This window comes from Trichoplusia ni, chromosome 19 (assembly GCF_003590095.1).
Source record: "Trichoplusia ni isolate ovarian cell line Hi5 chromosome 19, tn1, whole genome shotgun sequence".
NCBI classification, from domain to species: Eukaryota; Metazoa; Arthropoda; class Insecta; order Lepidoptera; family Noctuidae; genus Trichoplusia; species Trichoplusia ni.
Genome location: NC_039496.1, coordinates 1,715,863 through 1,735,943, shown reverse-complemented (window position 1 = coordinate 1,735,943; position 20,081 = coordinate 1,715,863). Strand labels below are relative to the sequence as shown.

Here is a 20,081-nt window from a genome sequence, read left to right as displayed (position 1 = left end):
CTATGTAAAATATCGATAGTATTAATTATTCAACATAATGGATTTGAACTTAGATCTGCTCTTGGAATCTTTCAGACCTACATCTATGTACAATTCAGTATCTAAGAACATATTTAATCGAAAATGTCTTTCAAAGAAAATGCCTCAATTAATGCAGTGAATGATCTTGAATATTTTTATCGGACTCAAATACTAATGGTAAGCTGAATACGTGTACATTCGGTTTGTACGATTTCCCATATTCAAAACAGCTCGTAAATAGAATTGGTAAAGTAATTGTAAGTAGGTATTAGATATAGACCGATTTTAGTCGACAGTAGGTAGGTAATTACTCTGATAGGTACGTTCAATTAATTATTTGCTTATTTGGACGTAACATAACATCTAACCTACCTACTTACCAACTGAATAACAATGTCAAAACAAGCGGCTTATAGTTTTGCATCTAATCCTCAAAGCCAATTTAAATTAATTGCTAGGCTCTAAAAACAATAGGTAGGTAAGTGCCCACCTACGTGAACATTTAATTTTTGTCTTTATAATATAAGTAAAGAAATCTCTGGTTCATTTTCAGTACAATAATATAATGTTATTGATCGCCATGATACGTGGAATTGGCTTTGTTTTGTTGGGCTTCCTCCAGTCAGACCAAACAGTTTGCGTCATAATTTCAAGCACAAAGGAAAGAAGCTACGCACGCGTTCTAGAACATTATTGCTATTTCTCTTTATCTCACTGGGAAAGACTGAAACGAAAAACTTGTTCGGCTATGTTCGTACTTGATCGTAGCTCGCACCAGTCATTGATTTTACACGAGTCCGTGTCTATATAAAGGGTACGTAAGTTCTCGGAGCGCATATTCAAAACGAGAAATTGAAAAAGGAATTATAAGCGCGTGACTTTTAGAGTTGTTCGTCAGAGATTTCAGAATTTTATTGAAATTTTGTGTTTTATCAGACTAAATTCTAGTGAATAATCGGTAAGTGTTAATATTGTATTATCCGAATAGTGTTGTAGTGTAGATTTTAGCATCACTTGAGAAATAATAATTAGTGAACTGCGCAGTTTTTATTATTGGTTGCGTTGTAGTGCAAGCGCCATTTTGGTTTCAAACAGTTGTTCGATTGAATTATTGTGCATAACATTGCAGTGAAAATGTCTTAATTCTTATTATTAACGTAAAATGCCACCTCATTATACATCAACAATGAAATAATATACTAGCAATGTAATGAAAAATTAATAGATCAGAATAATCCGTTTTCCGTCCGTTACCGTTGCTTTCTCAATATCATACGTGGGTATTAATTTTAAAAACAGTATATAAAATAAGTTAACAAATAGTTGATACATCCCATTTAGTAGTGCCCTCATTTATATGAAATCGGTACATATTATATTTATACAGTAGGTCAATAAGGCGTTTTCTTTCCGTGACCTACTTTTCGCCCGTTTGTACTATTACAAATTTAACTCTAATATGCGGAAGCCAACATAGCTTAACAATTCATATTATTAAACATAAGGTTCGAACGTCTTATTTGTGTAATAAGTATTTGTTCATACGTTTATTATGAACTTCGTGTGCTAAGAATTTAGAGATTACTTAGAATGATGCGACAACTTCACTTTTAAACGTGTTATCATTCTTTTCATAGTAGAAAATAAACACATTATGTCGTCATGATTTCTGTTCGTGAGTCATAAGATAGCGACATGTGAAGTTAAACATTATTAACCGTTATTTTATTGTTGTTACAGAACAAAATGCAGATCTTTGTGAAGACTTTGACGGGGAAAACCATCACATTAGAGGTGGAACCCTCCGACACAATTGAAAATGTAAAGGCTAAGATCCAAGACAAGGAAGGTATTCCTCCAGACCAGCAGCGATTGATCTTTGCCGGAAAGCAACTGGAAGACGGACGCACACTATCGGACTACAATATCCAGAAAGAATCAACTCTTCACCTTGTACTTCGCCTCAGGGGTGGCATGCAGATTTTCGTGAAGACATTGACTGGCAAAACCATCACTTTAGAGGTTGAGCCTTCTGACACAATTGAAAATGTAAAAGCCAAGATCCAGGATAAGGAGGGTATCCCCCCAGACCAGCAGCGATTGATCTTCGCCGGCAAGCAGCTGGAAGATGGTCGCACTTTGTCCGACTACAACATCCAGAAAGAATCTACGCTTCACTTAGTTTTACGTCTGCGTGGTGGCATGCAAATTTTTGTCAAAACATTAACCGGCAAAACTATCACATTGGAAGTTGAACCTTCCGATACTATTGAAAATGTAAAAGCTAAAATTCAAGACAAAGAAGGTATTCCCCCAGATCAGCAGCGTTTGATTTTCGCCGGCAAGCAATTGGAAGACGGCCGTACGCTTTCGGACTATAATATACAAAAAGAGTCCACACTTCACTTGGTACTGCGTCTCCGTGGTGGCATGCAAATATTTGTGAAAACCTTGACTGGCAAAACCATCACCCTAGAAGTTGAAGCCTCTGACACAATTGAAAATGTTAAAGCCAAGATACAAGACAAAGAAGGCATTCCTCCAGACCAGCAGCGATTGATCTTCGCTGGCAAGCAGCTTGAAGATGGTCGTACTTTATCCGACTACAATATCCAGAAAGAATCCACGCTACACTTGGTACTGCGTCTACGTGGTGGTATGCAAATCTTCGTCAAGACACTGACTGGTAAAACTATTACTCTGGAAGTCGAGCCTTCTGATACCATCGAAAATGTCAAAGCCAAAATTCAGGACAAAGAAGGAATTCCTCCGGACCAGCAGCGATTGATCTTTGCCGGCAAGCAACTCGAAGATGGTCGTACTTTATCTGACTACAACATCCAAAAAGAATCTACACTTCACTTGGTACTGCGTTTACGTGGTGGTATGCAAATCTTTGTGAAGACCCTAACAGGAAAAACTATCACCTTGGAAGTCGAAGCCTCTGATACTATTGAAAATGTTAAAGCTAAGATCCAGGATAAGGAAGGCATTCCTCCGGACCAGCAGCGACTTATATTTGCTGGTAAACAGCTGGAGGATGGACGCACCCTTTCTGACTACAACATTCAGAAAGAGTCCACACTTCATTTAGTATTGCGTCTTCGTGGTGGTATGCAAATCTTCGTGAAGACCCTTACTGGCAAGACAATAACCCTAGAAGTTGAGGCTTCCGACACGATTGAAAATGTTAAGGCTAAGATCCAGGATAAGGAGGGTATCCCCCCAGACCAGCAGCGATTGATCTTCGCCGGTAAGCAACTGGAAGACGGACGCACTTTGTCTGACTACAACATTCAGAAAGAATCTACATTGCATTTAGTTCTACGTCTTCGTGGTGGTATGCAAATCTTTGTGAAGACCCTTACCGGGAAGACAATAACCCTGGAAGTTGAGGCTTCTGACACAATTGAAAATGTCAAGGCTAAGATCCAGGATAAAGAGGGTATTCCTCCCGACCAGCAGCGATTGATCTTCGCCGGTAAGCAACTGGAAGACGGACGCACTTTGTCTGACTACAACATTCAGAAAGAATCTACATTGCATTTAGTTCTACGTCTTCGTGGTGGTATGCAAATCTTTGTGAAGACCCTTACCGGGAAGACAATAACCCTGGAAGTTGAGGCTTCTGACACAATTGAAAATGTCAAGGCTAAGATCCAGGATAAAGAGGGTATTCCTCCCGACCAGCAGCGATTGATCTTCGCCGGTAAGCAACTGGAAGACGGACGCACTTTGTCTGACTACAACATTCAGAAAGAATCTACATTGCATTTAGTTCTACGTCTTCGTGGTGGTATGCAAATTTTCGTGAAGACCCTTACTGGCAAAACAATTACTCTGGAAGTTGAAGCCTCTGACACCATTGAAAATGTCAAAGCTAAGATCCAGGATAAGGAGGGCATCCCCCCAGACCAGCAGCGACTGATCTTTGCCGGTAAGCAACTGGAAGACGGACGCACTTTGTCTGACTACAACATTCAGAAAGAATCTACGTTGCATTTAGTGCTACGGCTTCGTGGTGGTATGCAAATCTTTGTAAAGACCCTTACTGGCAAAACCATTACTCTGGAAGTTGAGGCCTCTGATACCATTGAGAATGTCAAGGCTAAGATCCAGGATAAAGAAGGCATCCCTCCAGACCAACAGCGATTGATCTTTGCCGGCAAACAACTGGAAGATGGTCGCACTTTGTCTGATTACAACATTCAGAAAGAATCTACATTGCATTTGGTTCTACGTCTTCGCGGTGGTATGCAAATCTTCGTGAAGACCCTTACCGGCAAGACAATAACCCTAGAAGTTGAAGCCTCTGACACCATTGAAAATGTCAAGGCTAAGATCCAGGATAAAGAGGGCATTCCCCCAGACCAGCAGCGATTGATCTTTGCTGGTAAACAGCTTGAAGATGGTCGTACTCTTTCTGACTACAACATCCAGAAAGAGTCCACTCTTCATTTGGTCTTACGTCTTCGTGGAGGTATGCAAATCTTTGTGAAGACCTTAACTGGAAAGACTATCACTTTAGAAGTCGAACCTTCAGACACAATCGAAAACGTCAAAGCTAAAATTCAGGATAAGGAGGGTATTCCCCCAGACCAGCAAAGATTGATCTTCGCCGGCAAGCAGTTGGAAGATGGGCGCACATTATCTGACTACAACATTCAAAAAGAGTCTACTTTGCATTTAGTGTTACGTCTGCGTGGTGGTATGCAAATCTTTGTCAAGACATTGACGGGGAAGACCATTACCCTAGAGGTTGAGCCCTCTGACACTATTGAAAATGTGAAAGCCAAAATCCAAGACAAGGAAGGCATTCCGCCAGACCAGCAGAGATTGATCTTCGCTGGCAAGCAATTAGAAGATGGCCGCACTCTGTCCGACTACAACATTCAGAAAGAATCTACATTGCATTTAGTTCTTCGTCTTAGAGGTGGTATGCAAATTTTTGTTAAGACTTTGACTGGTAAAACAATAACTTTAGAAGTTGAACCCTCGGATACAATTGAAAATGTAAAAGCTAAAATCCAAGACAAAGAGGGAATCCCACCCGACCAGCAGAGGTTGATTTTTGCTGGTAAGCAGTTGGAAGATGGGCGCACTCTTTCCGATTACAATATTCAGAAGGAATCTACGCTTCACTTAGTACTGCGTCTTCGTGGAGGTATGCAGATCTTTGTTAAGACCCTGACTGGCAAAACTATAACATTAGAAGTTGAAGCTTCCGACACAATTGAAAATGTTAAAGCCAAGATCCAAGACAAAGAAGGCATCCCTCCAGACCAGCAGAGATTAATCTTCGCCGGTAAGCAACTGGAAGATGGACGCACTCTGTCCGATTACAATATACAGAAGGAATCTACATTGCATTTAGTATTACGTCTTCGTGGTGGTATGCAAATTTTTGTGAAGACCCTGACAGGGAAAACGATCACCTTAGAAGTGGAAGCCTCAGATACGATTGAAAATGTAAAAGCTAAAATTCAAGACAAAGAAGGCATCCCACCTGACCAACAAAGATTAATCTTCGCAGGCAAGCAGCTTGAAGACGGACGCACACTCTCTGACTACAACATTCAAAAAGAATCTACACTTCATTTAGTTTTAAGATTGAGAGGTGGAATGTAAAAAAAGGCTTCTGAAATAAAAGACTTATTCTGAATGTACACATGTATTTTTTTAACCTATATATATTTAAACTAGTTACAAAAATCTTTTGACCTAACAATTTGGTATAGGTACTCTGCTCTGACTATATTCTGTTCAGAGTTTAGTAAATGTTTATATACACTGCACTGTTGCTTAAAAAAAGTCCATGTCGACAGCGCATAAGCGCCCTACTACACAACCAAAAAGAGTCCGAATAGTGAGAGACTCGCTGTTTGGACGTCGTGGTTTCACTCAATATTTACTCTCCTTGCAAAGGGCGATTATTTCTCTAACATTTATAATACAACCCACGTGAGGCGTAATAGAGTAAGAGAAATCTAAAGGAAATCCTTTTCCATTCAGTGAAGTACATCCTTACCAATATTATAAATGCAAATGTCTGTCCATCTGTCTGTCTGTTACGCTTTCACGTCTAAATCACTGAACAGATTTTAATTAAATTTGGTACAGAGATAGAGTTGACCTGAGAACATGATAGTTTTTATCCCGGACTTCTGAAGGAAACGCACCTCGACGCGGGCGAAAAGCTATTAATATATAAAACGACTACAAACTACAAGGATAGCCGAGTGGTCACCCCGCCATACCCACTGTGCGCGTCGTGTCGCGGGTTCGATCCCCGCGTAGGAGAGGCATTTGTGTGATCCACGAATGCTTGTTCTGAGTCTATTTGTCTTTGTGCACGTGATATGAATGTTTGTGAAACCCCCTGCGACTCTCTGAGTTCTATGCTATTCTAAAATGCTATGAAATGAAATGTTTAAATGTAGTAATCTATCTATACTTTAATTCCGTATACCGCTCTCCTTCTAAATTCGGTGACGACGCCGTGTTCTAATAGCGTAAAAGAGCTGATTAAAAACAGTACCGGGTCGGTTATTAGCTGGAAGTTGCAAGTACAGTAGATACATCCGATCCAAGACCAAATCGAGATCTAATACCGAATATAAGCTTTCAAAGCAAAACTATAAACGAATGCAGCCAGAACAGTTAGAACCGGACGGAAGCAAGGGTTTAATGCAAATGCAAATATTTCAAAACGGGTTAAAATCAAACTACTCAAAATATATCTGATATCAAAAGTTATTTAGTGTCAGGAACATAATGGCGTTTGCCCAACGTAAACGTTACTTGAACGTTTGTGCTTTAACAAAGTCGTGACATGCTAAGATTGCTTGTGTCGCTGATGCCAGCTTTCATCAGGTGATTTTTTAATTTACTTATGTAATATATATGAGAATAATAAAGATTTTGAATTGAATTGAAATTTAATGATGCTTTCTTTTGTGACGGTGAAGTCTTTGATAAGGAGTAAAGTTAGATGTTTGTATTATCAAATAGCTGGCTATTGTTTCTTAATATTTGTTACGGTTAATATTTGAACTGGCTATAATGTAAATGAATAAAAACAACCGATTCTTATGGCTGAAAAGCCTATTTACCAATATTTTGCATTTAAAAACGCGAGAACGTCAGAGAAGAAAGGATAACAGCGACTTGTCAAATTTAAATTTTCAAAAATATATTTCACAACGGGAGATAAATTGGTATTTTGAGTTTTGCGCGTATTTGTGACTTAATAATTGAATAGAATGTTGAAGTGCAATTAAGTTAGTGTCTTGCTACTACGATTTGCTTAAATATATAATAGTAAGCTAGTTATCATAAAAAATACTACACGATGGATGAACCAACCTTACGTTACGAAAAAATTGACTTTCTTGGAGAGGGACAGGTATGATTATCTAAATAACGTTTATGTTAAGAAAGTTGACGTCTTAATTACTATTTATTATGTATGGAAAGTAGTAAAATAAACTTTATAACCTCCAAATATGTTTACAGTTTGCCACCGTATACAAAGCCAGAGACGTAAAGACCGATAAAATAGTTGCTGTAAAGAAGATAAAAATAGGCTCCCGACTCGAAGCTCAAGATGGTATAAATCGAACAGCTCTGAGAGAAATAAAACTTTTGCAAGAACTTCAACATATAAATCTCATTGGATTATTAGGTTTGTTTTATTTGATAAAAGTATGTATTATTTACTATTCTCTACTTCAATGAGTGTTACCTATAAATTAACACATTGCATGTTTATAATAATTATGTGAACAGAAAATTGATAAGTAATTATCATTGCATTATTTTTCAGATGTATTTGGACAGAAATCAAATGTGTCCCTGGTGTTTGACTTCATGGACACAGATTTAGAAATAATTGTAAAAGACAATACTATTGTACTTACTCCGGCTAATGTTAAAGCTTACATGATAATGACATTAAAAGGTAAGTGCTGTTGAACTAAAATATTTATTAGAATTTTAGAAAATACATATTTTTGGTCATGATTGTGTTTACCTTATATTGTTATAGTAAGTGGCTATGACTTTGGCCTTACTTGTTGAAATTCTCCTGCAATCTCTTCTTTTTTTTTTAATAATCATTTAGTTTGGGAATTATTTAGAGGTTACAGTAACTTTGCTGAAATATCTTATAATGTATTTTGTATACATCACTTAACCAAGATTAACATTCAAATGAATTGACTGGCTTTCCAGGATTAGAATACTTACACCAGAACTGGATATTACACAGGGATTTGAAACCTAACAATTTGTTAATAAACCGAGAGGGCATCTTGAAGATTGGTGACTTCGGTCTAGCTAAGGCTTTTGGGTCACCAACTAGAATAAACACCCATCAAGTTGTGACACGTTGGTACAGGTATGAGTACTCCATTACTTGTTGCTTTTAACCAAAAACCTATGCTCTTAATGCAATGTGAGTCTAGAGAATAGTGTTTTGTCAGAAACAATAAAATCCATAATAATTAAAATTTGTCTAGCCTCATACATGGGCCAAGGCAAAGTCAATTTATGTACATTTCATATTGATGTGTCTTTTTTCAGGGAGATACTAATGTGGTATGTTTGTTTTTTAAGATATTAATTTAAGAAGTAAATACTAGACAATTCATATTTCAGATCGCCAGAACTTCTATTTGGGGCCCGGCAATATGGTACAGGAGTTGATATGTGGGCAATAGGTTGTATATTGGCTGAGTTGTTACTCAGAGTACCCTTTTTACCTGGAGAGTCTGATCTTGACCAACTTTCTCGTATTTTCCAAGTATTTGGCACTCCAAATGAAGAAACATGGCCAGTGAGTAGTATAAGTTTTAAAGTATTCAGTATAAGGAATATTATGTAAATCCAAGGATGAAGTGATGAAGGCTTTATCTTTTAACTAGCTGTTGCCCGCGGCTTCGTCAGGAAGAAGAATATCGCGTCGAAGATATAAGTTATGGTTTATACCTGCCCTGTTTTTTCCACATTTTCCATTGTATCTTCGCTCCTATTAGTCGCAGTGTGATAGTATATAACCTTCCTCGATGAATGGTCTTTTCAACACAAAAATATTTTTTTAAATTTGAACCAGTATTTCCTGAGATTAGCGCGTTCGAACAAACAAACTCTTCAGCTTTATATATTAGTATAGATTATTAACTGATGATGAATTACTGACTTTTCAAAGAAACAAATATTTTGCCTATTTGTAGAAGAATATGGTAAACTCTGTAAAATCGAACTTTAAAATAAGAATGTTTCGACCTTGTTGTGACACTGCAGAATATGGCTACACAGTCATAAACTAATTGTTTAGGGACTCCTTTCGTAACATCCATGTGGATATTATAATGAGATTAATCAATGAAGATAATTTATTAGCCAATTTTTTCTTAATTCCAGGGCATGAAGAATTTGACGGATTACGTCCAGTTTAAGCAGTTCCCGCCTCAGCAGCTGCGGCACATATTCAGCGCTGCTTCTGACGATCTCATACAACTTATGGAGAGTCTGTTGGCGCTGTACCCGCCTAGCCGATGCGACTGCACGCAGGCGTTGCAGATGGCGTACTTTTGGTAAATACCTATACTTTATTTATGAAACCAATATAAGGGCGAAAGTTTGTGTTAAGTATATTAAATGATACAGCGGTTTACTCGCACGTATTTATCGTGAGTCCTTAATCATGAGATGACGCGGCGGGGTCGCGAGTCGGTGGCGACTCGCCGCGTCAAGCGATTAAGGATTGAAACTAGTCTGGCAATCCCGATAAATACGTGTGAGTAAACCGTAATGAATCATTCTCACGATAGTTCCTATATAAAGATTGAGTACATTTTTGTTACCAATTGACTAAGAATTACTGTGCGAAATTAAATGTAGTATTAGGTTTATTTTTTAGTCATGTAAATTTATATATGTAGTAGTGATTTAGAATGATGTTTATTTATTTTCAACGTTTGTACATTTTACAGTAATAAACCAGCTCCTACTGTGGGCCCTAAGCTGCCAATGCCTTCAAATATTAGCAAAATTGAAGCCGAAAAGCCCTCGTTGAAAAGAAAGCTTTTGGAAAACATTGATGGCGGATCCTTAGCCAAAAGACTACAGTTTTGACTTATATACAATTTAAGACATTCTTGAGTACTGCTGGATTTAGTACAAGAAGATGCAATAAACAATTTTAAGTGATGATTTTAATGACAGAGACTTATGGTGGAGATAAAATGGACTGGAAATAAATACTTGCATTTGTAAGTAAGGAATAAATCACGTGCAATGTTATTCAATACTGCGACACACAGAAACATGTACGATACTGATATTTAGTCCATGTCATATGATTGTTTATACCTTTAAAATAATAATATTTAATCAATATAAGAGGTTGCTAAACTTGAATCAACGTGATTGTAACAAAAGTTAAGTATAGATTTGTCATATTCTGAAAATAAATAAAAACAAAACAAAACTTAACAGGACAACAGAACCAATTGACGGAAGTAAACTGCAAAGACCTGGGTTATAAAATAAAACATTTTTATTCATAAGAGAAAATATAGATTTGATATTAAAATATACTTTTATTTAAAAAAAACAATGAATACTGTAAAAATCATAATACAGTTAATAGTAAATAAGTATATTCCTTCAGTTATTGCTTATTAATCTATGCACTAGAATTTACTGAACATTGACAAAATACTCTAATTATTATAATAGGATTATTGTTATTTTAAAATTATCATGATTAAGAGCACGTTTTAAAGCAATTACATTATAAAAAAATACTTCTTATTTGTAATTGTAATATGTCAGATAATATGCAGTAGTAAACAATAATATAATTATCTGATATAGTAATACTATATTTGGTATAATAGCACTTGCTCTAAAGAGCGAAGCTTGAGTTTGTAAATTACACAGTCTCATGAACACAACGACGACACTGTACGTCGCAAATAGTCGTAATGAACACAATGTCCACGTTTACTCACTTGGGACGAGGAATCGTATCTAATCTGCAAAACAAATCTCATGAGTATTGGTGGTATGTAGTTAACATATTGTGTGTTTGATAAGGACGTACGAGTTCATTTTCCATATGGTGTAGGCGGTGCGGGCCAGGTGCGTGGCGGCGGAGCGGCCGCCCGCGCAGCGCGGGCCCCGCTCCCAGATCACGACGTCGCGGCACTCCACCTGCAGGCCTGCGGGGCAAGGGGAGACCGTTAGGCAAATATAAACTGAGATTAGTCTTAGCTTTTGATAATGATCAAAACCAAATGGAATGTACTGTACTGAATGTATGAGCAAATGTGGCAATGTCTTATTTGAGTTGATATGTGCAGAGTTGATTCTCTTTAAGTAGGTGTGGTTTGCTCACCGTTGTCCAAGTGGTCTCCGTGGTTGTTTGGCTTGTGAGCGACTGTTTTACTCTTCTTTGTGGCGGTCTGTACACAAAATTTTATCTGTCCCTTCTTTAATTTCTTACATCTAATTTTTTTCTATTTTATTAGTTTAATTTTCACGCAGCTTATACATTCACACTTTCTGTAGGCAAACACAACTTTTTAGTACAATGATAAATTTCTAGAGTTAAGTTAACAATGTTCAAAGTGCCAATTCATATTTTCTTGTCAAACATTGTGTTGGCCAACGAAAGATCGGTGCTACAAAGCTAAATGAAATGGCCTGAGAACATTGTCTAAGACTAGGAGATGTCACGTTTACCTTGGGCGAGTTAGATACCACTGAAAGTCGTCCGTAGACACCATATTTTCGTTCGTCCTCGGGCCTTAGGGTTCCCATTTTTTTCATGACTAAATAGATCTGTAGAAGACAGATGCAGGAAAGAAAATGATTGTAATACTTGAAATGCATTTGAATGGTAAAATTACTAAAGCATAGTATGATAGAATATGTGATCTAACCTGCTCTAGCATGCCGTAACTTCTTATCAAGAAGTCCCTCTGCGCTAGCAAGTTCACCCGCTCACGTTCCTCTTTCTCCACAATGGGATCAGGCTCAAATGAACACAGCACGTACGTCGGTTTGCTCTCTTTTTCGGCCACCTAGTTTTATTGTTAGAAATGAATACTTATGTACAAAAAATGGAAAATACAAAATAAATAAATAGAAAGCATTTTGGGTTTCATCTTTATTTATATAATGTTTCATACAAAGTTCGTGGTAGTGAATATTGATGGATAATAATTGAATGGGATATTGTAAACAGTAAATATAACGATGACATGTTACTAATGTACGAAATTCATATTTTTATTATTATACACCCTTAGGACATTTAATGTCCTAATTTATTGCGGTGTTGATTATACTTACATTCTCATAATAGACCTCTATGCAACAATGGTTTATAATATCACTGGGATTCTGTACACGTGAGGTCAGGTTTAGAGCAACGCTTGATACGCTTTGGTTTACCCACACGTGACTTAGTTTTCACTACTTGGTTCTTGGCGTGCAGAAATGTTTGGTAATACACGACCAGATCGTGTGGGATCATTTCAATCTTCAAGTTCAAGCTTATAGCCTTACCTCTAAGGACCGTCACGGGTGTCCGTTTCTGATCCGGGAACCAGTCGGCGACTTCGGGGAGCGTTTTTATTAAAATGAAATCACTAACCGGTTGCTGTGCAAGTGAGGGTCTGCTGGAAAGTTTCTTGTCTTTATCATCTTTGTCTTTATCTTTTTCTTTGCGTTTCTGTTCCTTGTCCGCGCGGCTTTTAGTTTTGGCGGTCTTGTCTGTGGTGGTTGTGTTGGAAGTGATAGCGGTAGTCGTGGAGCTTCCCTCTTCGACTGACTTCTTTTCACCTTCTTTAGAAGCTTTGGGCTGCGAGGGTTTCTTCAGCGCTTCCGCTTTAGCTTTCGTCTGCTAAAATGTTAAATGAGAGGACCGTGTCAGATATTTCGAAATATACAAAGGCATTTGTAACCCGTTGTTAGGGGACAAGATTTTAACTACTGTATGTATGATTTAAATTATTCGGAAATAGGTCTTCTGATTTAATTTACTGTGTCTGATGGTCATGTAGTACCTGGAACTCCTCCCGCTGCAGGCGCGTGCAGTCGCCGCGGGCGCGCGACGAGGCCGTGCCCGTGTACAGCGAGCCCGAGGGCTGCTGGAACAGCGACGCGTACTGCTCGCCCACCGGGTACACACGTCTGGAAACAATCACATTACCACTTGCTAAATCTTTACTAACGGTGTTTGGTATTCGAGAAGTTACGTAACCCGTACAAAGGACTCATGACAATTGGAGAAGAGTACCATCGAGTGTAGAGTAGCTGGCTTGGACCTGCTGCGGAAGGCTTTGGGGCGCAATTTGGGAGGGGGCTATGTCCAGCAGTGGACTAGGCTAAATTGGTTGACCGTTTTGAATATTATTAAGCAGAAATCGTAGTCTTTTGAAGTAAGATGCTGTTTCCATTGACAGGGTTGAGAATAACTTAGCCCCGATGCTTTTACAGATATTTACATGCGGCCCAGAAAAACATACATGGGTAGGTTAAGTGTGATTAACACTTGTTAAGAGCGTGGATTAATAAGTAATCGACTGAAAGCGGAAGGATTACAAAAACAAAATAAATAGGTAGAAAAGTGTCTAATTGGGTTTAAATAAAGTTCTTTTTGTGTTATGTGGGTTACATTTTAGGTACCTAAAATTTCCAAGATGCGTCTCCTCCCACTGTATTTGTGTTTGCCACGGACTTTTTTCTGGTTCCTTATCCTCGGTTGGTGTGAATTCAGCGAACCTGTAACATATGTGCATAATCAATTAAACTACTGAATTGACCAATCTTGGACCATGTGGATGACCTGGGAGGCTACCATACCACCACTACTTACAAGTACATCCTTTGCGATTAAGGAAGCGAAATAGCCTACTACATACGTCTTGTAGCACTGTGAAGCTTCTACGACTGCAAGCAGACTTAGCTACTGGTCTTAGGTGGTCTTTGAATAAATTGGTCGAAAGTATACCTCAATCCGACAATTCAATTAAATGTTTGTAATTGTTTATTGTTACTCCAAGTGTGTGTTGAGTGAGTGAGTGTGTAGGTGTGTGTGTGGGTTTGGATGGGTGGGTGTGTGTGTATTAAGTATGCAAGTTGTGTTTGCTACTCACTTGTTAGTCTGGAGCAGTCTGTCTCGTATCCGTTTGCGATCTTCTTCGAGCACGCGCCGCTTGTCGCATTGCCATATATTCAGCATAGTGAATGTATCGGTGAGCAATCCTTCTTTCACCTCGCGATCCAATTGTGTGTCCGTATGAAAACTCGGCGAATGATTCACCTGAACATATGATTTCACTCAGTATATCCATTAGGGTCTTTACTCGTGGAAAGCTAAGATTTTCTCGTTCATCGGCCCCATGCGGTATGGACATTTGTTGGACTGCACTGATGTTCTGAATATTTATTTTAATATAATAATTTCTATTCTATTAGTTATTTATATTGACTGCATGGTTAAGTTATCACTATCATCCTGTTTCGAGCGATAGTTTCAAACACCGGCTTATAAGGCGTTTATTTGACTGGCGCATAGCCATCGAGTTACCTTATTATACTTAAAGATTAGGTACATGACACTTCAGATTTTTCGAGTCTTCGTAGTTCATGATCAAAAACAACCGATTCAATCCGAGCTACTATCTACAAATTAAACGTAACTTACTTCCAATATATAAGGGTGTAACTTATGGTCCAGAAGGATATCGAAGCCAAGTATTTCAAAACAGGCATGCACCTGCAAACGTAACGAACAATTAGAAATATATAATTACATGCGTTGGTACTCGCAAAGGCAATTGTACACAAGCGATAAGTAGGTAACCATGTAGAGTATGTTGTAGTTTTTAAGGTGACAAGGAATTACGAAATAAAGCGTTTGTAGTTTACATTAATTCTGCTCCTTTTTGTAAGTTTTTTAAGGCGATGATGTGTGCGTATTTATGTGTGTGTATGTAGTGAAGTATATTTTATGGGAAACGAGTTTTTGTTAGAAATGTATACTGATTACTCACTCAGCTATCTACGTAATACTATAATGTCTACCCTACTTCATCAAAAAATATGGGCTGTAGATACTGGAACTATTGCTCAAAGTACAGGAAATATTAAGGACTATTTGGAGCAGTTGCTATTAAGATAGGAACATTTTGGAATTGAACACTTAAAAAATTACTGAAATTCTTTCTACAAACCTGCCATTATTTGTAAATAAGATGAATCAGATAAGATTTATTTGCCCAAAGCCCTAAACTAGCTATGGACTCACGCGAAATCTGCCCGAGATCAACAGGCAAAAAACTGATGCACTGATGATCAGAGAACCGAGGTAAAAACGAGAAAGCGATCACATCTGTAATCCTAGGAATTCTGGGATTGTTATAAAGATAATTCAGTTTTTTTAACGGCATATCTATCCATTATTTCTACAATTCCCCATCTTAATAGCAACATTACGGCAATATTAACAACTTGGGAAGCTCATACAAATGTAAATACTAAAATAACCATATCATGCGAGGGGAAACAGGCATGGTAACTGTGCTTGAGTATCGGCCACGCGGATATGATAGTCTTGACGATCACTTGGTCTATAGCATGCCACAGCCTGTCCAAATCGACGCCTTGCGACAACAGGATCTTGTTCAAAGTCGATATCTTGCTGACCAATGGAAATTCATTGACGTTTTAGAGAGATTTAGTGTAAATGTGGTCATTAGTGGTTAAAATTAAAAGTAGTGAACGATAGACACCTATCTGTCACAATGTATGTTGTTTGAGGCATTTTGACCTATTCTAAAAGTAAAACTTTCAAACAAATACTCCTGGTTCTTACAACTAGACATGTGTGTAAAGAAGTGGCTCTGTGTTCCAATAATACAATGTTAGGGAAGAAGAAGAGTGATTGAGAGTGAGTGGTTTTCAACTAAATTCAAACATGTCGTCAGCCTCTCCCATTCTCAGGAAATATACATGTAGAGCCAAATATTCATCTTCGTCCCTAGATGCTAAATGAACTGTTAAACAAATCCAAACCGAAATTCTTTATAAGGAACCTCGCATAGTCTTTAGAAATATCAAAAACGCATCCTCACCGCTTGCTGCCAGCTTCTGAGTCGTAAACGTAGGTGCGGCTGTGCTTGTTCAGCGCATAATTAGTCAGGTGCATGAACACATTCGTAGTGTTGTTTACATTGGGGTCCGCGTATCTGCTTGTTGCGAACCTTCAAATAAATATGAAAGATAAATTTAGTTAGATAAACAGCTGTTGAACGTGGTTCGACAAATAAAATAGCCTATGAGACAATCAGCCGCCAGGTAACTCTAATTACTAACTATATATTTTTTTAAAATTGCCTATTCCTTTGAGGGTTAAATGTAACAAACATACAAAAGCTCACAAACTTTTTAGTTGATAAAGCTGTGATTACAGAGCACGCTACACTTTTTGACAACAATAAACTTACTATTTTACTTTTTTATCGAAATATTGAGTAATATAGGTAAGGATAAATGTAATAATTAAAGATGGCTATTCTCTACAATACGTGGTATGAGTTCGACCATTATTTCAGATCTAGAAACGGCAGAATAATAAAAAACAATAGCGTATTATAACGCTTCTAACGATGTTTAAAAACAGTTCAAGTAAATATATGTTATGATATAATATACTATACCTTACAAGTCCTTCGTTATAAACAAATATTCTTAGAGGATCACAAGAAGTAATGAGAGTGTAAACTCTAATGTCGAACTTGTAGCCGTCCACTAGATACGGTTTTGATAAATACACCTAAAAAGTAAAAAACAATGAAAGGATGTACGACTTCAATGTTACCCTTTTTGCAGTCAACCAAATACGCATTCTTATGGGAAAACCACTTGTTAAATCTCGAGAGGGCATCACATAATAAGTACCACTATGTTTACATAAAAATAATCATCAAGATTGGTACCTGCATCCAGTAAAAATTAAGGTAAAACCACATTCGAAATAATACACACGATTTGAGAGATTCCTTCATTTCTGAAGTTGGTTAAGAAGGTTACAATGCATACTTAAATACACAAAACTACAGAAGATATAATTACCTGGCATATAAGTTTGTCAGTTGGTTTGATGTCCTTTAGCGACTTAGTCAAGTAAATGCCGCGACCCTGGCTGCCACATTCGGGTTTTATAATAAAAGTCTTATTCTTACGAGATTTGCTATAATTAAGGGCTTCGCCAAAACTGGAAAGTTAGAAAGTAAGAAAAAAAAAACTCAGTGTTAGTTTTGTATGTCTAAGCAGTAAACTATGTTGAATACTTACTCTGCTGGCAGGCACCAAGTTTTTGGAAAGAAATTATATTCCTTTGGATAAATTTTCTGCATTCTATTCAAATTCCGTGCCAACAGATCCTTTCTGAAACATGAATACATAATGTGGGTAAGGTAAGGTTTAAGAAATATTCATAAGATAAGTGATTCACGGCAGAAAAACGCGGAAAGGCGAATTTTGAGTTAAGTTCTATATGATACTGATAATCATTAAGCTTTGGCCTTACCTGCAAATTTCTAACATGCCAGGAAAATGATTGATGCGCTGAAACCTCTTCATTTCCTTCGCTCGCTCCACAGATACGCTCATGTCAGTCCAGTAGAAATTCCAAGCATCCTCCTCAGATACTTCTCGCATTCCGAAAGCGCTTGCCACTTTCCGTATAGATTCATAGCGGCAATTTGTTAGACATATCGATATTTGAGATCTAATAAGGTAATACCAAATACTGCTTATATTTTTATACATATAAAGAGTATGGAAACTTGTAGTTTATACGGTACGCGAACACTTCGTATCACTACATGCCGTATCCTGGCTGGTCTAGGAAGAGCAAGACACAGGAGTACGCTCTATTGATATGCAATGGGGATCCCGGCCCGTGAGCTCATGATTAAGGACTCCGGTTGGGTCCGAAACTAGTCGGGCACTCCCGATAAATACGCGTGAGTAAACCGTTATATCATTTAATAACGCACTAACTTGCCTCTAGTGGCAGTGCTGTTATGCGCTGCCACTAGCGGCAATACACGACCGCGAAACGCCTGGAAGTACTGCAACTCTGAACCTGATCGCATAGATTTTACAAACGGAACGAATATACAGTCCATGTACTTAGCTGAAACCGGTTAGACTGGTAGCCGACCCCAACATAGTTGGGAAAAGGCTAGGCTGATGATGATGGTAAGACACGTTGATAAAACGCATGATATTAAGGTTAAGACGTACACTGATTGAAATTTTAATACGGACAAAAAAGAATTTACGAAAATGCATGTATAGTTGAAACTTAAAAGTACTGCTTGGGAATTAGGGATGATTCTCATTAGAGCAGGCCGTGTCAGGGCCCAGGCCAGTCCATGCTACGCAATTCATATTACTTACACTTATTGTACAGGGCAGGGCAGGACCGTGCAACAAACGTGTTATTGAAGTGCGTCGAGCGAAACCCGGACGGGACACGGATAATGCACTGTGTAATATAAATTGATTGATACAAAATATGTGTAACAGACTAAAGCTGGACCCCGGCCGGGACTTAGCCCCGCCCTGGGCACGGCCCGCTCTAATGAGAATGATCCCTAAAACTACCTTCTAAGTACCTACTCTAAACTAGCCTCATTCAGTGTCACCTTCCCCGGGCCGTTTTCGGCAGCGCCGTTAACCTAGAAGCTGATATTACCCATATCTAAAGGAAAAAAAGATATTTCCAATACCTCCTTCTTTTCTTTTTCTTGCGTGTGGCCTCTATAGGTATTATAGGTGCAGTACGTGACGTAGGCTGCGACGTATCATCTTCACCATATAACTTGGTGTCGTAGTTACGCATAAGCATAGACGCTATATTTTCAGCTTGTTCCTTTTCCTCTTTAGCTTGTTGATCAGTTACCGTTTTCTCCTCTGGAAAATGTGATTAGGTAAGAAAATCTGTATTATAATTTTCAAACACTTTTCAGACTGTGTTGATGCGAAAATACCGCTGGAACAGTTTTGGAATTTTGGAATCAAACGAACCCGTCATCGTGAGTATTACTTTATGGAATAAAATGTACCGAGAGTATACCAAAAATTTAGAAAATATACCCTACCTTGTTTATCATTTTTTCGTTTATTTGGTACTGAATAAGTTTGTTTTGAGCTGTGTTGAGATAGCTGATCCTCATCACGCAAGAAAGTGTCTTGTAAATCCACCTAGGAATATGAATACATTATCAACAAGTAGGCTTGCGACTAGATCTAATAAATCCATTTAAACAAAGATAATAAGATACCTCCATTTGCTGCAATGAAATAATATTAGTGACAAACGATCTAAACGCTCGTGTTAGGCATTCTACGGCAGGCAAAAATATCGCTCAGTGAAATAAGTCACCTAACAAGACCTAAAACAAAAATTAAAAACCGCTGAAAAAGGAATTTTTGTAATGTAATATTAGTTTGACTTGAGCTTCAAGTTATTCTTACATATAATAAACGCATCTTACCAAACTTTGTTATGTAGTAATTTCATTAAAATTTTGCGAGAGACATTATTGGAAACTGTTTTTTGTTTTTGTTCATGTCAGCTGTCAAGTCAAATTAAACAGATACTCCATTTCCGTTTCAGCTGGTTTCAGCTTTCAAAGAAACTTTTCCGGAGACCGGAACTCGGAAAAGTTTGCTTTGATTGACCATAAATTACGTTCGGATACAGTGGGTTCATAATAATCAAGTTTGAGTCAACTTTAGGAGCTATTTTTCTGCAGTTCACTATTAATGTGCTGTGTGCAGTATTATACTGTCCAAAGAAAAATTATATTTTTGACATTGTGCATAATTAAAGCTCATGTTCACGAAATTTTACAAGTATTTAAAAAAAACCCTGTAATAGTTACTTTTTGATGTGATAAAAATAATGAGACGTTAACATTTCAACACGTTCAATTCACAAATTGATTTAATTTTCGTAATTTCACTAT

At 37.7% G+C, this 20,081-nt stretch overlaps 3 protein-coding genes across 7 annotated transcripts; 2 read left to right on the top strand and 1 right to left on the bottom strand.

Annotated features, from left to right (window-relative positions):
• The first annotated feature begins 849 nt into the window (after positions 1-849).
• LOC113503581 (polyubiquitin-A) lies at positions 850-5,687 on the top strand. 2 transcript variants are annotated; one of them, XM_026885620.1, is made up of 2 exons: positions 850-979; positions 1,762-5,687. In XM_026885620.1, exon 2 carries the CDS (start codon positions 1,768-1,770, stop codon positions 5,647-5,649), a length of 3,882 nt encoding a protein of 1,293 aa, XP_026741421.1. In that variant the 5' UTR covers positions 850-979; positions 1,762-1,767; the 3' UTR covers positions 5,650-5,687. The 2 variants fall into 2 exon arrangements, with proteins under 2 accessions (XP_026741421.1, XP_026741422.1); XM_026885621.1 differs by lacking the exon at positions 850-979 and adding an exon at positions 1,037-1,297.
• Positions 5,688-7,164: 1,477 nt separating this feature from the next.
• On the top strand, positions 7,165-10,618 carry LOC113503587 (cyclin-dependent kinase 7). The gene is made up of 7 exons (XM_026885633.1): positions 7,165-7,426; positions 7,537-7,705; positions 7,847-7,981; positions 8,254-8,419; positions 8,680-8,857; positions 9,445-9,617; positions 10,017-10,618. The coding sequence occupies exons 1-7, from the start codon at positions 7,373-7,375 to the stop codon at positions 10,156-10,158; spliced, it is 1,017 nt and encodes a 338-aa protein (XP_026741434.1). The 5' UTR covers positions 7,165-7,372; the 3' UTR covers positions 10,159-10,618.
• LOC113503582 (tubulin polyglutamylase TTLL13-like) lies at positions 10,606-19,733 on the bottom strand. 4 transcript variants are annotated; one of them, XM_026885623.1, is made up of 20 exons: positions 19,608-19,733; positions 19,395-19,527; positions 19,212-19,314; positions 18,840-19,023; positions 17,630-17,851; positions 17,395-17,487; positions 17,173-17,314; positions 16,758-16,873; positions 16,173-16,301; positions 15,586-15,739; positions 14,744-14,815; positions 14,193-14,359; positions 13,723-13,818; positions 13,101-13,227; positions 12,689-12,937; positions 11,973-12,113; positions 11,773-11,871; positions 11,426-11,492; positions 11,132-11,249; positions 10,606-11,063 (listed from the first exon to the last, which is right to left on the bottom strand). In XM_026885623.1, exons 2-20 carry the CDS (start codon positions 19,398-19,400, stop codon positions 11,036-11,038), a joined length of 2,313 nt encoding a protein of 770 aa, XP_026741424.1. In that variant the 5' UTR covers positions 19,401-19,527; positions 19,608-19,733; the 3' UTR covers positions 10,606-11,035. The 4 variants fall into 4 exon arrangements, 3 of the variants coding, with proteins under 3 accessions (XP_026741424.1, XP_026741423.1, XP_026741426.1); XM_026885622.1 differs by having other exon boundaries at positions 19,395-19,505; XM_026885625.1 differs by having other exon boundaries at positions 17,630-17,830; positions 19,395-19,505; positions 19,608-19,732.
• Positions 19,734-20,081: the final 348 nt, after the last annotated feature.

Excerpts from the sequence above, each read along its gene's own strand:
- LOC113503581 (XM_026885620.1), top strand. The coding sequence starts at position 1,768 with ATGCAGATCTTTGTGAAGACTTTGACGGGGAAAACCATCACATTAGAG.
- LOC113503587 (XM_026885633.1), top strand. The coding sequence starts at position 7,373 with ATGGATGAACCAACCTTACGTTACGAAAAAATTGACTTTCTTGGAGAG. Across the intron at positions 7,427-7,536 it reads ACTTTCTTGGAGAGGGACAG|TTTGCCACCGTATACAAAGC; the intron begins GTATGATTATCT and ends ATATGTTTACAG. Across the intron at positions 8,420-8,679 it reads GTTGTGACACGTTGGTACAG|ATCGCCAGAACTTCTATTTG; the intron begins GTATGAGTACTC and ends TTCATATTTCAG.
- LOC113503582 (XM_026885623.1), bottom strand. Across the intron at positions 15,740-16,172 it reads TCAGAAGCTGGCAGCAAGCG|CAAGATATCGACTTTGAACA; the intron begins GTGAGGATGCGT and ends TCCATTGGTCAG. Across the intron at positions 12,114-12,688 it reads CCTCACTTGCACAGCAACCG|GTGGCCGAAAAAGAGAGCAA; the intron begins GTTAGTGATTTC and ends CAATAAAACTAG.